At 40.9% G+C, this 20,388-nt stretch overlaps 1 protein-coding gene across 3 annotated transcripts; it reads left to right on the forward strand.

Moving 5' to 3' along the window:
- Nucleotides 1-179: 179 nt before the first annotated feature.
- KBTBD2 (kelch repeat and BTB domain containing 2) lies at nt 180-20,386 on the forward strand. Of its 3 annotated transcripts, none has more exons than XM_045004670.1 (4): nt 180-359; nt 11,339-11,862; nt 16,942-17,107; nt 17,661-20,386. In XM_045004670.1, exons 2-4 carry the CDS (start codon nt 11,693-11,695, stop codon nt 19,194-19,196), a joined length of 1,872 nt encoding a protein of 623 aa, XP_044860605.1. In that variant the 5' UTR covers nt 180-359; nt 11,339-11,692; the 3' UTR covers nt 19,197-20,386. The 3 variants fall into 3 exon arrangements, with proteins under 3 accessions (XP_044860605.1, XP_044860603.1, XP_044860606.1); XM_045004668.1 differs by having other exon boundaries at nt 317-465; XM_045004671.1 differs by lacking the exon at nt 180-359 and having other exon boundaries at nt 10,352-11,862.
- Nucleotides 20,387-20,388: the final 2 nt, after the last annotated feature.

Below are 20,388 nucleotides of genomic sequence, written 5' to 3' on the forward strand. Positions count from 1 at the left end.
CCCCGCCCGCCGGTTTGATTTGAGCGCAGGCGCACTCGTCCCTTCTCGTGACTTCCTCCCTCCCAGCAACCCCCGCAAGGAACTGCCCGTATCTCCCTGCTTCTGCACAGTCTCCCACAGCAGTCGGTTTCCGGAGGTCAACAGCAGCGTCGGTCGCCTGCGTCCCAGCCCGGCGCGCATGAGGAAACGGCGCCTGCGCGAAAGGGATGGGCGGAGGGAGTTCTCTCGCGCATGGGCACGAGGAACGGAAGGGCGGGACAGAGGGAGCGCGGCTCGAGTTCCCTGCCGCCCACATCCGAGCGCGCGCGCACGATGGCGGGGGCGCGCGCCGCCGATCTTAACGGACGTTGAGGGAGGAGGTGAGAACGAACGAACGCGCGCGCGCGCCCGCCTCCGTCCGCTGCCCGGGTTTGTCCGGATCCTTCCCCGCGGGCGCTGAGGCTGAAGAGGAATCGGCGGCCGGAGGTTTGTCCGGGGAAACGGCGGGGGAGGCGGCGTTTGTCCCCCTCCCACGGCAGGAAGGAGAACGGAGACTGCGGACCTGCTGCCGCGCAGCGCCGAGCCCCCCCGCCCCCGGGCAGCGTCCGCAACGCCGCGGCCTGTGCAGTGCGAGCGGCTCCTGGGTGCCGCGCAGTAACCGCGGGCTCTGCCCAGCGCCCTCCCCGGCCCCTCGGGCGATGCTCCCCGCGCCGCTGCCGGGTCGGCTCCGCGCGGCCTGTGGCTGGGCGCGGCCCCGGGAGTCTCGGTGTGTCCCCGCCCGGCCCTGCGGCTGCGAGGGGCAGCGGAACGGTCCGGCAGTAACAGCCGCCGGCGGCGGGGGGGACCCGGGGGGGGGAGTGTGTGTCCGGCCTTCGCGTGTCTTCCCCGTCTCCTGCCGCCGCTGCGCCCAGGGACGGGACCGGCCCCGCGGGGGATCCTTGCCATTAGCCGCCCAGATGGAGGGTCGCAGCGGATGGGCTCCGCGGTGCCTGCGTAACCCCCCAGCGTCGCGATGGGCCGGGCGCAGCAGGGTGCGCTGCACTTGATGCCCGTGGCCCGGAGGGAGCGGGGAGGATGTGAAACACTTGATTTTAGAGCCTCTTGGATGTAAAGCTGTGATAGGAGCCTTTGAGGCGAAGGGCGCTTGGAGGTAATGGCGCTGCTTTCTTGCCCAGACGGCCCTGGAGTAGGCATCACACATCGAATGGCATCAATGCACAGGGCGGCTGCTGCTGGCGGTGGCTTCTAGCCTCCCTCAGCGCTCAAGTGTGGGATTACTAGTAGTTTTCAGCTTTAACTGGACTTCTGTTGATTGCTGTTTAATATAACATATTGCTTCCTTTTCTGATGTGGCTACACAGCTTAAACATACAATATGCCTAGCACAAGATGTAGAATAGTTTTGATGTTTTCCATCATGTGCAAATTATTTCCCCATCTTAAACATTTGGCTTTTGAGTTTTCCCTTTAGCAGACAGAAAATGATTGGACACATGCACTAGCTGCTTTTGAAAAAATTGAAACTTGGTTATGCTTTATAACAATATCTGTTTTTCTAATTCTTATATTTTTATAAGGTGAGCTTTTTTTTTTTTTTGCTGCTTTGTGATATAATGAAAGCCCAAAAGATTTATTTTTAAAATTTCCATTCGTCTCTTTACTTCAGAAATGTACTTGGGAAGACTCAACTGGAGAGCAAGTAGGGTTATTCCTATTCAAATGACATTAACGCTGAGAGGATATAAGGGCAAAGATCCTTACAAGAATGTTGTAGTTAAGCAGTTGGGAGATCATCGTTAAAAAGTGAGGAAATTTATACTGAATGTTAATTATCAAGAAACAGAAGCATTTGAAAATTCCATATTAAGTATTAAAATTACCTTATCTTTGCAAGTCATGTAACCTGATCTGGTCATAGAAGGTATGCTTACGGAGACACTTTAGTTCTTGTCTAAGCATACTTGGGTAATTGTTCGGTTCATGGACTCACAAGGCCCAATTTTGCAAGATGCTGAGTAGTACCCTCAGTACCTTACAAGATTGGGCCATTAAACAAATAGCAAACTCCACTCTATTAAGGTGAGTTTTTTAATTTGGGCTGTATGACTGTGAAGAAGGCCTGAGTTGGTGCAGATGCTGTTAAATTATTTTAGCTCTTACAGTCTGAGGTCATTTGTGGGGAGGGTAAGATACAGTTTTCAACCTTCTTACTTTTCCAGGACATCACTGAGGGCAAAGCTTAAGGTAATCTTAATGAATTTCTGTACTCCGATGTTTGGATTTCTTGTCTCACCACCATACTGTTTCAGATAGTTCCAGAAGTTAAGATATATGATGGAGGTTCTGGAATTGAAAACTTCATCTAGCCAAGAAGAGACTGGCTGATAATATCCTAGAGCTCAAGAAAGAGAAATTCTTTCTCTCCATTAATGATGGGCTGCCAGATCTGACTAAGGACATCCCTGACTCTGTGGTGTTCAGCAGTCAGTGAAATAAGTCCCTAGACAGGTTAGATCTTGCCATGGATAAGAATGCTAAGAAGATTCACTTTTGGAGGTAGAAAGTCTCTTCCTGATGTAATCTCTGTGGCCAGTTGTCAAACTGTCAGTTTTCTCCTGTTTTCATGTTTGTGAAGATATATTTTCTCTAGTAAACTTCCTTCAGGAGGAGAAGAAAAAGACAGTGAAGAAACTGGCAACCACTGTGTAATGTCCAAGTATGTCTTAAAAGTGGTGTGTATAATATTTCAGATACTCTGGCTCATATGACGTCTCAAAGTCCACTATTAGGTTTTTGGAACTCCATGTCCTCCTCCTTCAGTATCAGAATCTACCTAGTGTCTTCAGATTTCAGGACTCAGTTCTACAAGGACTGATGCCATGGCAGCATCAGAACTGGCAGAGGAAAACATCTAAGGCATGGAACTGCTTCATCAATCACCTATTTCTTTTTCAGTGGCGAGGTTGCGTATTTAACATGTTGCCCAAGAGTCCAGAGCTAGTTTTAACTTCTGCTTCTCCCGATGTTCCACTTTTTGTCATGGAGATCCCTTAGCATGGTTGATTAATTTAAATGATCAATTTTAATCTTATTTAGCGTTTGTATTTTTCAGGTATTTTCCTTGAAAGGTTCATTGTTATTGGTTGGTATAACTATATTAAAGCATGTTGATTTGCAACTAAATATAGCTTTTATACCAAATTTGGTGGTACTTTGTGTACTAGGAGAATTCAGTATCTATACAGGCTTATTTAAGCAGTTACGTCGCTCAACATTTATTCACATAACTCTTACATTTTGTTAGAAGATGGCAAATCACATACTTATTTACTAGTTTTTTTTGCTTATTTGTGAGCGGCATTTGGATGAAAATTGGAATTCTGTTAAAAATGGAAAACTGAAATTTATTTTAATTATCTCAGTTGTGCTGGATAATAAGAAAAACTAGCTGATCAAAACATATTTTGCTTTTAAAACTGATTTATTAAGCAGAAGAGGAGGTATCCATTGTAGTTAGTAAATTGACTGTTCCTGGTCACACTGGACCAGATTTTCAAAGGTGTCTAGGTGCCTAAATATATGGATAAGTGCTTTTGAGAAATCTCATTAGATACCTATGCGTATGTTTAAGGCACCTAGAATACCTTTAAAAATCTAGCTCTCCATGTTTTTCAAGTTATTAGAATTAATAGATCTCATCCTCTCCCACCTGGTTTTTATTCATACATTAGAAGAGGGAAAACAAGCTTTCCTGCTCTTTCAACTCCCAATCTATTACTCAACTTTAACTGAACTTGTCCAAACAAAGAAAATATTTTCTCTGCACCTGCTACCTAAACTGAAACCAAAAGTAATAAATTCAAATATTTTTTTGTTCAACACAGCACTTGGTCCATTATAAAGATTTAAAATAACAAACACTGCCATCCATAACAGTGTGACATGTTTATATAACTTGAGTTGATCACCAAAAGTTAAATATCTTCCCCTGGTTCTGGATATAATTAAAAAAGCAGCACCCTTTAACTCATTAAAGTTTGAGAGGTCATTGATGCAACATGTCTTTAATTTAAATGATTTTAATAAATTAGGTCTTGACATAGGTTGTCATAACTTCAAAGTTAAGCAGTTTTTAAAAGAAAAATGTATTAGATTTTTTTAAATGAAAAAATCACTTATTTTTAATACTTCCTGTCACGTGGTTGGTTTTGTTGCAGCTTGATATGGTACTGCTGTGGATCAGTGGATAACTGAGATAATTCTGCTTGAATATGCTACCAGTCCACTCCAGCCTCTTCCCCACCAGTGCCTCTTTAGGTGTTCCTGTCATGAGACCAGAGACGCAGACTAGAAAAAGACTCCTCGTTAAAGGAGTTGGGCCATTCATGTGTCACAGTTGGACATAGGGGATAATCTTATTCATTGTCCTTCTACTGGAGAAGATTTTTTTGTCCCATCATCTCTCCAAAATCTGAGCAGCTTTTTCAGAAAGGTCAAGTTCCACATATTGTAATGCTAGCTTCCATCATCCATACCCATTTCCCGTTCAAACTTAAGATATCTATTTCTATATAGCTATTGGAAAAATTTATGGAAAATACTTTTTTTCCTAGGGAATGTCCACTATCAGTCCTTTTGATCTAACCAAGCATATCAGGTGTGGCTGTTTTACCTCTAAAGGCCTTCATGCATAGGGAGGCAGTGTAGCCAGTGAATAGAGCACTGGACTAGAACTCAGGAGACCTCTGCCACTGGCTTGCTGGATGATCTTGAGCAAGGTGCTGCATCACTCTGTTCCTCAGCTTCCCCATCTGTAAAATAGGGATAATGATACTGTGCCTAGTTGAGAGCTGCTATATTATTAGATGACTGGCCATGAGATGTTAATCAATAAACATGATGCTCATGCATGTCCTGACTTACGTAAAGCATCTTCTTTACATATGCTATCCTGGTTTTCCCATGGTCATGGGCACTTTCTTGAAATTCATGGACTCTTAATGAGTTGTCCTCCCGAAGAAGAATTCTAAGCTTGGGTGATCCCACCAGAGGACTCCTGGCCTCATCCACAAATATAACATCTTATGCACATCTCAGAGTGAAACTGCCAACATTGGCAGTAAAATTCAGTCCTGATGTGGACAACGTGAGGGCTGAGTACTTCAGAGATTCTCATGGCCCTCTGGAAGGAATTCCCACACAGTGTTGAAGGGAGTTAATTTCAGACTGACCATCTGCTCTAAACAGGGGAGTCCATCTCTGATCTGATATTTCATAGGTGGTTCAGTCTTCATATACTGTGGAAGGGATGGTATGATGGGATAGCCTATGTTTGGCAATTGATCTTTGATTAATTGCCAAATTATCAGCAGGTAAGTATGCCCAGTGGTCTGTGATGGGATGTTAGATGGGATGGGATCTGAGTTACTACAGAGAATTCTTTCTTGGGTGCTGGCTGGTGAGTCTTGCCCACATGCTCAGGGTTTAACTGATCGCCATATTTGGGGTCGGGAAGGAATTTTCCTCCAGGGCAGATTGGCAGAGGCCCTGGAGGTTTTTTGCCTTCCTCTGCAGCATGGGGCACAGATCACTTGCTGGAGGATTCTCTGCAGCTTGAGGACTTCAAACCACAATCTGAAGACTTCAATAACTCAAACATAGGTTAGGGGTTTGTTATAGAAGTGGATGGGTGAGATTGTATGGCCTGCATTGTGCAGGAGGTCAGACTAGATGATCATAATGGTCCCTTCTGACCTTAAAGTCTATGAGTCTATACATTTTCTGCAACTGACCTCTAAAGCATCTTCAGATCATTTCTGACAGTATTCAAGGTTATGTTGTTTAAGTGTTTGATAGTTTTTCTCCCAGGTTCAACTTGTCTTCTCCCAGGTTCACCAGTCTGCCAATGTATCTTCTGCCACTGCATAGGTTTGGCTTTCAGTCATCCACCCTCAACTAGACCTTTCAGAAAGCTTACTGCTTGGCACACAACCAGTTCTTTCATGGAACCTTAACCTAGTGATGTGAAAGTTAACAGACTTGACTTTTGAGTCCTTAAAAACATGATTTGTTCTGCTTGTTAAAGATATTTTAAATTAAAATATATTAGAAATAGTGAGTTGTATTATTTTAATGGTTGGTTGTTTCTTTCACCACCGTCAGTGGTAATGGAAAAAGTTGTCATCTGTTCTCATTCAGACCTATAACAGAGTTGGTACTGGAGTTTCTCACCTGAATCACACTGTCTGTGTTCTCATCAAAACTTTATTTCTTAGCCAGGGTTTTAACTAGGCTCTAGACACTAAATGTCAGTAGGGCTTTGAGTTATTTGGATAGAACTAAGGCCATGTCTACACTACAAAGTTAAGTTGACTTCATGTAAGTTAGCATAGAGCCTCTGTCTTGCATGGCCACACTATGCTCATTTTGTCAGTGGAGGACTAGCGGGACTTGCATCGACGCATGGAGCACTGGACTGTGGGTAGCTATCCTATAGTGCATGTAGCTGAGTGGAATTTTGGGTTGGGCTTGCAATGGCTTATGGGACCAAAACATTGGCATGGGTGGCTATGGGAACATGATGTTAGCCTCCCATAATGTACTTTCTCCCTCCCTCCCTGAAATCAATGGCAAACATATATATGGAGATATACCTATCTTGTAGAACTGGAAGAGACACCAAAAGGTCATTGGGTCCAGCCCCCTGCCTTCACTAGCAGGACCAAATACTGATTTTTGGCCCAGATCCCTAAGTGGCCCCCTCAAGTTTTGAACTCACAACCCTGGGTTTAGCAGGCCAATGCTCAAACCAATGAGCTATCCTTCCCTCCCCAAAACAAACCAAGCCTTTTTCATGCCTTTTTTTCATAAGCATGGGTTACCTCCTCTGATGCTATAGCACGATAAGCATGGGCCTCAATCAGCTGTACAGTGTTGTTGTAAGCATTACAAACACCTTGCGCCTTATCCTGCAGTATTTACACAGCTGATACAGGAGGCAGTGCATGGAACAATGTGATGCCATGCTAGCAGCCCTGCTAGAAGACATAGAGCGGAGCAGTTCGCAGTTGCTGGCAACAGTTGTGCATCATCTTGACACTGTTGAGTGCCATTTTTGGGCCCAGGAAACAAGCACTGACTGGTGAGACCACATCATTATGCAGCTATGGTCTGACAAACAGTGGCTGCAGAACTCTTGAATGTGTAAGGCCACTTTCAGGAACTATGTGAAAAGCTTTCCCCAGCCTTGAAACGCAGGAAGATTTTCAAAAGGATTAGGCTGTGCATTAAGACATACTATACATTAGCTACAGGGGTAGAAGTCTCATTACGATGATACAGCAGTAGGGTATATTGATTTGGTGTAATGTAAGCTGTGACTTGACATGAAACGCCTTTGCTTTTTGACCCAGAACCCTGCTATCCTTTTACATCTGTTGGTGACTTCCACATTTAAGTTCACTAGAAACTTGAAAGTCTGTATCAACTTAGCAGTTCATGTTAGTGTCTAGGAGTACAGGAAGTAGTTAGTACAACAGTTCTTCTCTTACCCTTCTCTGTCTCCTGTCTCTCTCCCCACTCCCCCACCACAAACAAAAACATCACCACACCCTGCTGTGGTATTTGAGTGACACTTAAACTATAACAGCCTTAGGTACATTCACAGAAATGCATGTTAATTCCAAAGTTAGTTTCTGTTGATACGTTTTAAACTTTTAATGCTATAATGTAAAGGTATGGCTATGCTGCATGCTGGTTTCAGCAGCGTGTTGCATATGTACCTGTGTAGCTCCCCTCCCCATCCATCTTCTCCCCAGTATGGTTGTAAATAGAAGTGAAGAGCATATGGCATGATTTAGGTGAGTAAAGACATGCCTGGAGGGTGTGGGTATGTATTTGAGTATGTATCCTGTGAGTGTCTCTACTTCTCCAAGTCATATCTCCTCATAATAGCAGTATAATGTCCTACTGCTAGAGCCTTTCCCCCACCGTGGGGAAAGGATCTGCCAACTCCCTGCTGCTGGAGCCTCTCCCCATAGCAGTGAGAGACTCTGGCAGCAAAAAAAAGGCCTAGCCTTTCCCAGGTCTCTCAAATCCTCCCCTCCCCACGCCTTTCCTGGCAGCAGTGAAAGGCTCCAGCACTGAGGAACTGAGGAAATCTTTCCCTGCTGCCTACCCTTTACCAGAGCCTTTCACTGACATGTAACTGCCATCAGTGGTGTATAGTGTAAACATAGCCTCAGTGTGTTACTTTTTCCAGTTATGTATCACTCATTATCAAGGTGTTACTTACAAGCAGGTACTTGAATAATGTTTCCAGCACCTAATAGCTCAAAGACTGCGTTTGCTTGCCAGAGTAAAAATCCTATGCCACCATGTCTCCTCTGGTTGTGTATTGTCTGTTGTGTGAGAAATTTAAATTGTAACACTTTTTTGACAATCCACTCTTTATGCAAAATAAATTACCATGCTTTTCTTATACCTCCTTTTCCTTTCTGGCTTCCTTCCACTTCTGTTTTCATTATAAAAGTTCATATCAATCCAAGTAAAGATGCACTGTGCATGTTTATTCTTTCCTTTCTCTCCTCACCCCTTTGTCTTTCCTATACTACAGTTTACCGTTTCCTTCTCATTTCTTGTAAAATGTTTGGAAAATGGAAAATTTCCAATATTTTCCCCTAGTTTTTGTTGGAAATATTTGTTTGAAGTCTTTGAAACTTTGTCTAGCTATATTTTTATCTTTCACTACTTCCCAAATCTGTTTCTTATTTTTGTCTTACCCATCAACTTCTTATCTGTACATATGTTTCACTTGGGTAAATGTATTAAATCAGATTTTATATTTACATTGCTAGTTTTTTACTGTCTTTTTATTGTATAGTTTTACAGTGGATGTCTTATATGTCTTTCTTTAGTTTCCTAATTATAAGTAGACTCTCAGATAACTTTCTAAAATTTCAGGCTTAAATACTCATCTCTGAGAGAGACAAATCCAGAGCCTCACTAAAATTCTTACTGTGAAAACAATACAAACACAAAATTGAGGATTAGCAAATATTTTGTGCTATATTTGCAGCCACCACCACCTATGTGTATATTGAACATCCAATATAAACATGTGCTTGGGGGCTTAAAATTTGGCTCCTGATTTTGGCGTATGTCTGTAAAGTTCATGACCTAGGTTACTGAAAATCTGCATTTTTACTGTTAATGCTGAAGCACCTCTTCTTGACGTGATGAAGACTCAAAAATCAAAAATCAGTAAAAATACAATTTTAGCCCCTGATGCACCATGCTTAACTTAACATCAGTAGAACTGTTCATATCATTAAGTGTATGGAGCATCAGGACCTTAATTCTTTGTATTTTGTATGTGTGAGTTTTGTAAGATTCAAATACAACTTACCAGTTGTGGCATTTAAAAAGCAAAACAAAAACCAACCCAGCACTTATTATGTAGTCCACTAATATGTTTGAAGCACAAATTTTCAAGTTCTGCAAAGCCTCAACCTGCTTTAAAAGAATCCAGGATTGAGCAGTTCAAGCCACTTATTGTTTCCAGATTCCAAAACTCTGATTTTTAACACTAACAACTTGCTGAAGGCAATTTCTGACTGTTCACAAATACTGATACCAACAATTGTCACTTGAGCAAGGTGGATTGATTAAAATCAAAGCAATTTAAATCACACATTTTAATCATGATTTAAATGAGCAAGCTGAAAATCCTTTTAAACAAAGTAAGTTATCTGTAGTTAGTGAATTGAACCAGATTGTTTTTGGTCACCATGTCCGTCACGATTTTATAGTAGTAGATCTCATCCTTTCACACCTAGTTTTTATCTATAAGTTGTAAGAGGAAAACAAGCTTTCTTGCTTTTTCATTCAAAGTGAAGAAACCAATTGGGAATTGAACTAGTCATTGAACTGAACTAGTTGAATAAATATTCACTCTGCATCTGCAGAGGAGACACTATTTCTGTCAAAAACTAGTTTAGCACTTAACTAACTTTGATTGCAGGGGATTAGTCAGTGACTTCCACCAGTTTAGTGGTTTGACTTTGTATAGCTTAGTTTTTTGTAATGACCATCACCATAGCATCTGAGCAGCTGGCTATGTATACAAACTTTCTAAGTCCAGATCTGAAAATTATAGCACTTAATGTAGTAACCAAGCATCATCTTGGTATTGGAGATGCATATATTCAACCAGTGCTTTTCATTTTCAGTATTCTACCTGAAAACTGTACACATCTTCTACAATTTTAAGATTATAAGGAATTTGGAAGGCTGATACTAAGGGTATCATTAAGGTCACCTAAATACAATTACATTCTTTATGTGAAATGGTATTAACTTAGTATTTCCAGGCTCTTTAATATGAGAAGTTCTTGTGAATAATAGCATTCTTATGACTTCTTAACTGAAGTGATTCTTCCAACCTTAATTGGAATTTTTTTGCCCTGAAATACCTTTTAAGAAACTTTTTTGCCTTGAACCGCTCTTTAAAACTTTTTTCTTCATATAGTGAGACACTTCTTGAAATCTAGCAAGATAAGTCAAGTGTAAAGTTAGGTGAAGCCATTTTGGAGATATGTAGTGACCCAAACAAAAATTAGAAAAAAAATAAAATATATTTTAACCTCATGTCCCAAGTTCCACTTGTCCTATAGTAGATTTTTTTTTCTGCAGAGATTAGATCTGGCATGCAATATAGGTAGACAGGTGTTATTTTGTTGAAGGTTGGGTGGGATATGGGAAATATGACTAGTAATAATAGGAAGCTAGTTTCTTAACTATGGAAAGGCATCTCTAATGTTAAAATATTGATAAGTTATTTTGAAGTACATAATGCAGACAAAAGAATTTTGTTAATGCTGGGATGCAATACAAATCCTAAACTTATAGATGGTAGCTATCTTTATTATTAGCTGGAGTAAATAAAGGAGTTCCTACCACTTTAAAAAAAAAGAAATTAAGAATGTACGGTACTTCTGAGAGAGGAATATGGTCATAAATATCCAGTATTGCCAAGTGAACCTTAACTTTGTTGTCCGACTTTGATTTTCACTTCTCAGCTGTAGAGTTGTATTGACGTAAAATTTATTTTTTCTGTTCTATTTCCTAGATCTAGGATCCTTAACTTGAAGAAAAATCATGTACAAACTATTCTGCCTTTCTCTGTCTTTATTTTTAAACTTTAGATATTTTTGCACTTGTTTCAGTATCTTTCTAGAAATGTGTGTGGTGTTTAAAATTGTATTTCAAATAATGTGTACTCAAGGCAACCATTTTAGGCAAGAAATTGTTCTTTTAAAAGGTACTAATTTGTGAACCAATTTTATTTTCTTGCTTGCAGCCACTGATCATGAGATGTTTCCACGAAATCTACCTCAGACCTCACTTTTGCTCATTAATGTGCTGCGCCATTTCAAATCTCAGCAGGAGCTCTGCAAACACTCTTGAAAAAGTCTTGAGAGAACAGATTGTGACACCAAATCAATGCGTGATGACCTAGTAGTAGGTTGAAGTCTGAAACATTCTTGATACAGCAGTCCAAGAGAACACTGCCTAATGTATTGATATAATTTCTAAAGGCTACAAACAGCTCCTGCAGTTTCTTCGTCTTGTTACGCCAGAAACATTCATTTGACCTTTCTCCTGCAGAAGGTCCTTGCCTCTCTAGTCCTGGAAATATTAATGGAATACAGTCATGTCTACTCAGGATGAAAGGCAGATCAATACCGAATATGCTGTATCCTTGCTGGAGCAGTTAAAATTGTTCTATGAACAGCAATTGCTAACTGACATAGTGTTGATTGTTGAGGGCACTGAATTCCCCTGCCATAAGATGGTTCTTGCAACATGCAGCTCTTATTTCAGGTAAGTGTTCAAATGATGATTCATTCATTCAGGTAAAGACATATTGTACTGTTTTGTAAGCAATGCTAGACGTACATAGTTAAAAATGAATGTACAGCCCAACAATTTAAAGATTTAGTGCTGGAAATCTGAAGTGAATAGCAGAGCTCTTAAATATTTCAAGTAATAGTAACATTGAAAGGTCAAAGTAGGGTTTTCTAGCATCTTAGACTTATTCCAGCCAAAGACACTGCATCGCCATCCAGCATTTGGAGAAAGGAAATAATTTTTTATGATCAACAGCCCCACTCGGGGGTTAGTTCAGGCTGTGTAATGCAGTTCATTTCCTGTCTTCAGCATGTGGAACAGCTTTTTCCAGATAAGCAAGACATTTAGTATATGTTGTCCTTTCTGTTGATATGGTTCTAAAATAAGCTACGGTGAGTAGGGACTCCCCACTGAGAGGAAACAATCCCAATATCATCTTCCCCCAATACGCTCCTCATTCTCTGTGCTCCTTGAACAAGTGTCTTCTGCTCCTTTTAAATGCAGGGATTTCTGAGGAAGCTTACAACTTCATGTTTTGAGCTGGATGATAAAAATAGGCACAGCAGAAGCCAGAACCTCTGCTTTGGGTTTCAAAGAGGGCCCCCACCAGGATGGAGGATTAAGTATTGTTTTAATCCTGAGATTCGTACTGTGCCAGTGATATCCATTTCTTTACTGTGGTGCTAGTGAACTTTTAAATCCACTAGGTCCTGTTGTGTTTACCCTCTTAAAAAGGATTTCTCTTAGGTGCATTTGTTAGTTCTCATACTATCTTTGTGGATTTCTCCATACCAAGTTTTAGAAAGAACTAACCTATACTGGGGTTTTGGAGCAGGGCTTAGTCATGCACGTTGATGCTGCTGAAACATTTTTCTGCCTGTTTGGCCCTGGAAGTGAAAGCCTTGAAACTATAATCTGGAACTGATTGATAAGTTAGTAATGACCTTGGATCGTCTGTATCACTGGCTCCCAACCTGGAGGTCACAAGCATCCTTGCTTTCTTTATAGCTAGCTAGAATTGGGTTTCCCCAAACTTCTTTTCCTTTTGTAATATGGTTTCACAGTATGGAGAATATTGAAAACCACTATTCTATACATTTGGCCCTTGAGGCAAAGATGGCAGTGATCTCTGAAGATGTGCTTCTGGAGTATTCTGTAGTGTAGGGGTTCTCATAACAAAATTTTTGGTGGCCTTAACGTGCGGCCGCCAACTCTTGCTGGTGGTCGGTCTGACAACTCTCTCTCTCTCTGTCACTGCCTCCCATGGCCCGAACTTAGCAGCCTCCTGCGGAGTCCCAAGCTCCTCATGCCCTGGCCAGTCGGGAGCAGGGGAGCCACCCAGGGGAATGTCTTGGCAACTGAATGCCGCAGCTGCTTCCACTAATGAGCTGCCTCTTGTGCCATGCACACTGGCCCCACATGTCTCCAGAGGAGCTGCCCAAAGCCCCCAGTATAAACACCAAGGTAGCCCATTTCACTGCCCTTGGTAACAACTATTCAGGCACAACAACTGGGCACTGCAGGAAGGAGCTGCTGCTTTGCTCCTTGCGATCTCCGCCTATGCTTTGGAGGCTGTCATAGCCGCAATAAAATCTGCTGGTGACTGCTTCGCACTCTTTGTGGGAATCAGAGGCAGTCTTGGTGAGTTGTGAAGTGTTTGGCTCGCTCTCATACACAGCCTGACATGGTTTTATCTTGGCCTATATTTCCTAACAAAATTGGAATATCAGATCCCAAACAACTCTAGAGGAGTGTTTTCCACTTCCCCAATGCCTATTGCTCAGCTGATTTATGAAGGGGAAAAAGTGGTGTGAGAGGTTTTTTCTGTCCATTGGAACAAAGTACCATGATATTTTTCTAAGTGATTAGGAAACAGACCCTAGTCTTGAAATTAAGATTGTCTTGAATAAAACCACCTCTAGCCTGAAAAACAAGCTTATTATCCACAGTGAAAATTACTGGTTGCAAGGGAAATGTCTTAAGGAGGCAGTATACCACCAATCTTGTCTTTCATATGTCTGTCTTTTTCCTGCATTGTACTCCTATTGTTTACTTATATCCCTTCAACTTCTAGATAAACTGTTTTACACATGCAGAATATAATTGTTTTTGTTTTGTAACTTCTGATCTTTCCTTTCCCTGAGAGCTGTTCAGTCACATGCAGGATTCAAAAAGCTTAGTTACCTAAAAGGACTAAATTTACTATCCAAAAATTGATGAGGAAGCCCTACTGCCCAGGATCTGCATATGAGAAATCTTTTTTTCCCTTTCTCATAGTGAAGTTGCTGGAAAAGGAAATTACAACAAGGTGCTGTCCTTGAGACTTGCTCATGGACTCAGTTTCTGGTTGTTTAGATACTTAAAGCCCTAGAATCTCTCTGGCTTCTGAAAGATTAGGGGTTCAGTGGGGGGCTCATCACACCCCATCCATTGCCTCCTATTAGTGGAGGAGGAAAGTATTGGTAGTCCTAAATCAGTATATTTGAACATGTAGGAAATATCCAACAGTATTTAAATAAATTATATTCTATTATTGTTTAACAGTGTGATTAATCACACGATTATTTTTTTTAATCGCTTGACAGCCCTACTAATAATGCCTCTGTCTTTTTTCAGATGGTATTTGTAACTGGCTCAGGAGTTCCAGCAATTCTAGAAATAACAAGCCATTAAATTTGGTCATCCACAAATTGTGGATGGCTAGTAATCACAAGATGCCAGTGTTGGAAACTATGAAAGCCCTTATAAAGTATTAGATTAGAATATGTAGCCAGACCTCTTTCCAAGATGTGCTTTTTTTTGTATATTTGAATAGGAAGTTGGGCACTGGATATGGAAGAGTATGACATTTTGTGGTGGTGTCACTCTTTCCCTATTTTCTTCTTCTTGGCTTTCATTTTAAATAGTCTCTTAAATCAGATCTTTGTAATGCAAAGGTAAGGTTGATCTAAACACTAAAGACAAGAAACAGTAACATATTCAAGTTTTCAGTACTACCCTTAATGCTAAACTGTACATAAGCAAAATTACACACTTTTGCTGTAAGTACTGATTTAATAAAAGAACTCTTAAGTTCTTGTCTCATCAGCTGCTAGTGCATACAATAACAAAGCATAGCACTTGTGGTGCTTGCAACACTTGTCAGAATTAAATTAGGCAAGTAAGTGGTATGTATTATATATGTAAAGAAAGATACAAAATCATCCTCTTTTGTGATTGTATTTCACTTTTTTAAAACTTTAAAGCTGACCTTCCAGCCTCAGGAAGGGACTTATGCAGGTATTGATTTCTGGGGTTGGGGGGAAACAATGGCAGAAAAAATGTATGCCAGACTTCCAAATCTGAAAAGAGTCCACTGTGTTTAACAAATGGTAAAGACTTACATGGAAGGCAATTCTATCAACCCAAGCACCTCTCTGTGCCCCTGACCTAACGTAAGTTCTTATGTATCCTACATAAGATGCAAAAGGTAGAGCCATATGAGTTTCTTTAAAAAAACAAAATCCGAACCCCATGTATTTTTCAGGAAGCATTTTCAGCATTTGTTTCTAGCAACTTCTGCTGGAGAATGCGTCTGTCCTTGTTGTAAGATGACAGTGTAAAATATTTCTCCATTTTTCTGGCTAAGTAAGCAACCATGTCATGTCAGTCCCTGCTTATGGTTTAAAATGTACTCCTGGGGGAATTCTGCGCTACTGCACATGTACATAATTAATGAGCCATGCATATTTTTAATTTTTTTGTGGAGAAGAAAAGCTTGTGCTGAAATGTTACTGCAGTTCCGCCATTTGCCCACCAGAAGGTGCTGTGGTGATGGAACACAGCAACAACTCCTGGCCAGCTAGGAAAGAGAGAGAGCCTGCCGCCTTTGCTGTGCCTCTCAGGACATGGGCTATGAAGAGAGTGAGGGATGCTGGTTGGGGAGGGGACGGGCGGGGTCAACAGCTCATAAGGGCTAGTGGAGGAGGACAGACTGAGTCAGTGACTGAATGGGAGTGGAGGCACAGGGAGGAGGGAGGTGCAGAGCTACATAGGGACAGATGGTGGCTCAGTGAGGGCACAGAGACATGGGGACAGGGAGGGGGTGCAGGAACACATAGCGACAGGTGATGGCTGAGTGGGGGACCAGAGACATGGGGAGGGCATAAGAGCCACATAGGGACAGGGGTGTGGTTTTGTGAGGGCACAGAGAGACATGGGAATGGGGGAGGGGGGGATGCAGGGCCACATGGGGATGGAGAGACACGTGGATGGGGGTGCAGGAACACATGTGGACAGGGGCAGATGTGCCTGACTGAATGGGAGAGGCTAAGGGTCCGCCAGGGTTTGCAGGGGAAGCTCCATAACAATCCCTCCCTGCCCCTTTAAAAAACAAACCAAAAAAAAAAATCTGTTCCATGCTTTTCCCACTGATACCCAACAACCCTCCAAATTCACACCCAGGCTCCTTCCCAGCGATTTACTTCCTTCTCCCTTAGCTCCTCCCTTACTCCCTCAAGCCTTTGCACTGCTTCTGAGGGGTGGGGGAAATATGGTTCTCTGTTGTAGTTTAAATTAATTATTACTCAGAGTTCTGTATTAATATGCCTAGTAAGAAATCTGTTTATCAAAAAACATTTTGAAATGACCAAAAATAATTGAAACTGATGTGATTCTATTGTTGTTTTGACAAAAATATAAATTTTGCAGAATTTTAAAATAGTGACCACAGAATTTTTAACTTTTTGGATGCAGAATTCCCGCGGGAGTAAAAATGGGATGGTAGTTTACATAAATATTGAGTACTATATTTTCATGTATAGAGAACACTGAAGTTACTAATATAATTTGAAAAACTTTTTTAAAACGTTTGTTAAATGCTGTGTGATCTAAGGTAAGTACTACATGAATGTAAATGGAAAATCACATTAGGAATTTTTAAAGTTTGAATGAAATGACAAGAAATTTTTAGGTGTCTCTCTTTTGTGGTTGGAGTGACTAAATAACAAAAGCAGTTACTTAAGATTACAGTATGTGTCCTTGTCAGTCTTAATGTAGTATTTTTCTCTTCAGGGCCATGTTCATGAGTGGGCTAAGTGAAAGTAAACAAACACATGTACATCTGAGGAATGTGGATGCAGCCACTTTACAAATTATAATAACTTATGCATACACGGGTAACTTGGCAATAAGTGACAGCACGGTAGAACAGCTTTATGAGACTGCTTGCTTTTTACAGGTAGGAACAACATGTATATTTTGAGTAAAAATGCATGATAACTGCTCAATCTCTGTACCAAAATATCTGGTTCTAATTTTTTCCTTAAATTTCAATTACATCCCATTTCTGTCTCCTTTTTTAAAAAAGATAGAATAATTTTAAAAATTACTGTCAAGTTTGTTTATATTAGTGTGGACAGCCATTACCAGAATAATCCCACAGCCAACCTATTTATATGGTTTCTGAAGGAGTGGAATTAAACACAATTTCTATTGCTTTAATTTTGTAAGAAGCTAAGTAAAATGCACAAACAGGTAAAGGATCAAACAATTTGCATGTCAGGTAAACATGGCAATGTTTTAAAAAAATCAAATTGTGTAGTCAAATTTCATGTATCTTTCTGGGTGGAATGACATGTTCTTGGCTCAAAAACCTGCTGTGACTAGCAGTGTCAGTGCAGTATTCCTTTTTTGGATTTTTTTCATCTTGTTTATAGGTAAAGGAATAGGTCTTTGTCTACTCTACTTAAGTGGTCTTTTTTTTTCTTTTTTTTTTTTTTTTTGCATTACAGGTAGAAGATGTGTTACAGCGATGTCGAGAATATTTAATTAAAAAAATAAATGCAGAGAACTGTGTGCGGTTATTAAGTTTTGCTGATCTCTTCAGCTGTGAAGAGTTAAAACAAAGTGCTAAGAGAATGGTAGAGCACAAGTTCACTGCTGTGTACCACCAAGATGCTTTCATGCAATTGTCACATGATCTACTGGTAGATATTTTAAGCAGTGACAACTTAAATGTGGAAAAAGAGGAGACAGTTCGTGAAGCTGCTATGTTATGGCTGGAATACAACACAGAATCACGATCACAGTATTTGTCCTCTGTTCTTAGCCAAATCAGAATTGATGCACTTTCAGAAGTAACACAGCGAGCCTGGTTTCAAGGATTACCACCTAATGATAAATCGGTGGTAGTGCAAGGATTATACAAATCTATGCCCAAATTTTTCAAACCAAGACTTGGTATGACTAAAGAGGAGATGATGATATTCATTGAAGCTGCTGCTGAAAACCCTGGTAGTCTTTACTCTTCTGTCTGTTACAGCCCCCAGGCAGAAAAAGTTTACAAGCTTTGCAATCCTCCTGCCGACTTGCATAAGGTTGGAACACTTGTAACTCCTGATAATGATATCTATATAGCAGGTGGGCAAGTTCCTCTGAAAAACACAAAAACCAATCACAGTAAAACTAGCAAACTTCAGGCTGCCTTCAGAACTGTGAATTGCTTTTACTGGTTTGATGCACAGCAAAACACTTGGTTTCCAAAGACTCCAATGCTGTTTGTTCGTATAAAGCCATCCTTGGTCTGCTGTGAAGGATACATCTATGCAATTGGAGGAGATAGTGTAGGTGGAGAACTCAACAGAAGAACTGTGGAAAGATATGATACTGAGAGAGATGAATGGACCATGGTAAGCCCATTGCCTTGTGCATGGCAGTGGAGTACAGCAGTAGCAGTTCATAACTGCATTTACGTAATGGCCCACAACTTGATGTACTGTTATTTTCCCAGGTCGGATGCTTGGATAGAAATGGCTATGAGACAAACTAGTAGATGCTTTGCTTCTGCTGCCGCTTTTGGTGACAAAATATTCTATATTGGAGGATTGCATATTGGCAGCAATTCTGGTATAAGACTCCCAACTAGCACTGTAGATGGGTCTTCCGTAACTGTGGAAGTCTACGATGTGAATAAAAATGAATGGAGGATGGCAGCTAATATCCCTGCCAAGCGGTATTCTGACCCTTGTGTTAGAGCTGTTGTAATTTCCAATTCTTTGTGTGTCTTCATACGAGAAACCCACATGAATGAGAGAGCCAAGTATGCCACCTACCAATATGATCTGGAGCTTGATCGGTGGTCTCTACGACAGCATATATCAGAACGTGTGCTCTGGGACTTAGGAAAAGACTTCCGATGCACTGTAGGAAAGCTGTATCCATCTTGCCTTGAAGAGTCCCCATGGAAACCTCCAACATATCTCTTTTCACCAGATGGGGCTGATGAGTTTGAGCTGGATGGGGAGATGGTTACCCTGCCACCCGTATAGCCCCCAAATTAGAGACTGCACACCTGCTTCTGGGCTCAGTTACCTTGAAATAGAAACTTTAATGAAAGAACAGGACTGGAAATTGAAACATTAAACCTGTCTTTCATAATTGTATTTTTATGCCCTACTTAGCATTTGCAGTCATTCAGTATGAATCAGTGACTTTTATAAGCAGATATGCTTCCATAATCTGAGATACTATCTGATAACTGAGAGAAACCTATATGTATATCATGAGCTTAAGCATCTGACTACTGTCTGAAGAATTAATTTCTAGTACTATGAAGTCTTTCAGTTCAAGAAAAATCACAAAAGCAGTTATTGTTACTAGGATGGTATGTCACAGTTGTTCTGAAAATATCTTCCAGTTATATTTGAACTACTTCTGGATATTCTACTTTAGTGCTCATTATATAATTTTCAGTGTGGCCTAAGTAATGGAATGTGCTGCACTTAACACCAATATCCGTATCGGTATAGTAACGCCATTTAAAAGAAAAATAAACAAATCCCATGGATCTACCTGTGGTAGGAAGGGTAGATCTTCCTTTGTATGATAACATGCAGGGCAAAATGACTGCAGGTTCAGTCAAGGTGTATTATTAAGTGCATGTATTCTATTTTCACTAACTTATACCTGTCTGTTTAGAATACAGGTCTTCCAAGCAGCTGGTGGTTTACCAGATGTGGACTTAAATTGCTGGGCTTGCAATAGGAATTGCTAGCCACTCATAGTGCGGGTCTGTGTGGAGCTTTAATCAATAAATGCCTCCACATTCTGTATTACAGTAACATTGGCTCATGTATAATACTTCCTGCTGCTGATGTATTTTTCCAATGTAAAACAAAGTTTTAGTGTGGATTAACCAGGTCTTTATTTTTTGTTAATTTAATAACAAGCATTACTGTAGTGTGATTGTGTATAGATATCCCTTAGCTATCAGGTTTTTTACCTTTTTGGGGGAGGGAGAGCTAATTGTTCAGGAATATTCTGTACGCTGTGTGCAGGAGAGCAGATGACTAGTGCTGCTCTGGCATTAATCCCAGGAACCACTAGCAGTAGCGGGGCGCCGCCAATCTAACATGAACACAGGTGCTTCATGACAACCTTATTAGCATGTTCAGCTGCATCATGTTCTGGCACTGTATTTTGAATGACATTAATTTATTAAAAAAAGACTGAATCTAAATG

This window comes from Mauremys mutica, chromosome 2, assembly GCF_020497125.1.
Source record: "Mauremys mutica isolate MM-2020 ecotype Southern chromosome 2, ASM2049712v1, whole genome shotgun sequence".
Taxonomy (NCBI): domain Eukaryota; kingdom Metazoa; phylum Chordata; order Testudines; family Geoemydidae; genus Mauremys; species Mauremys mutica.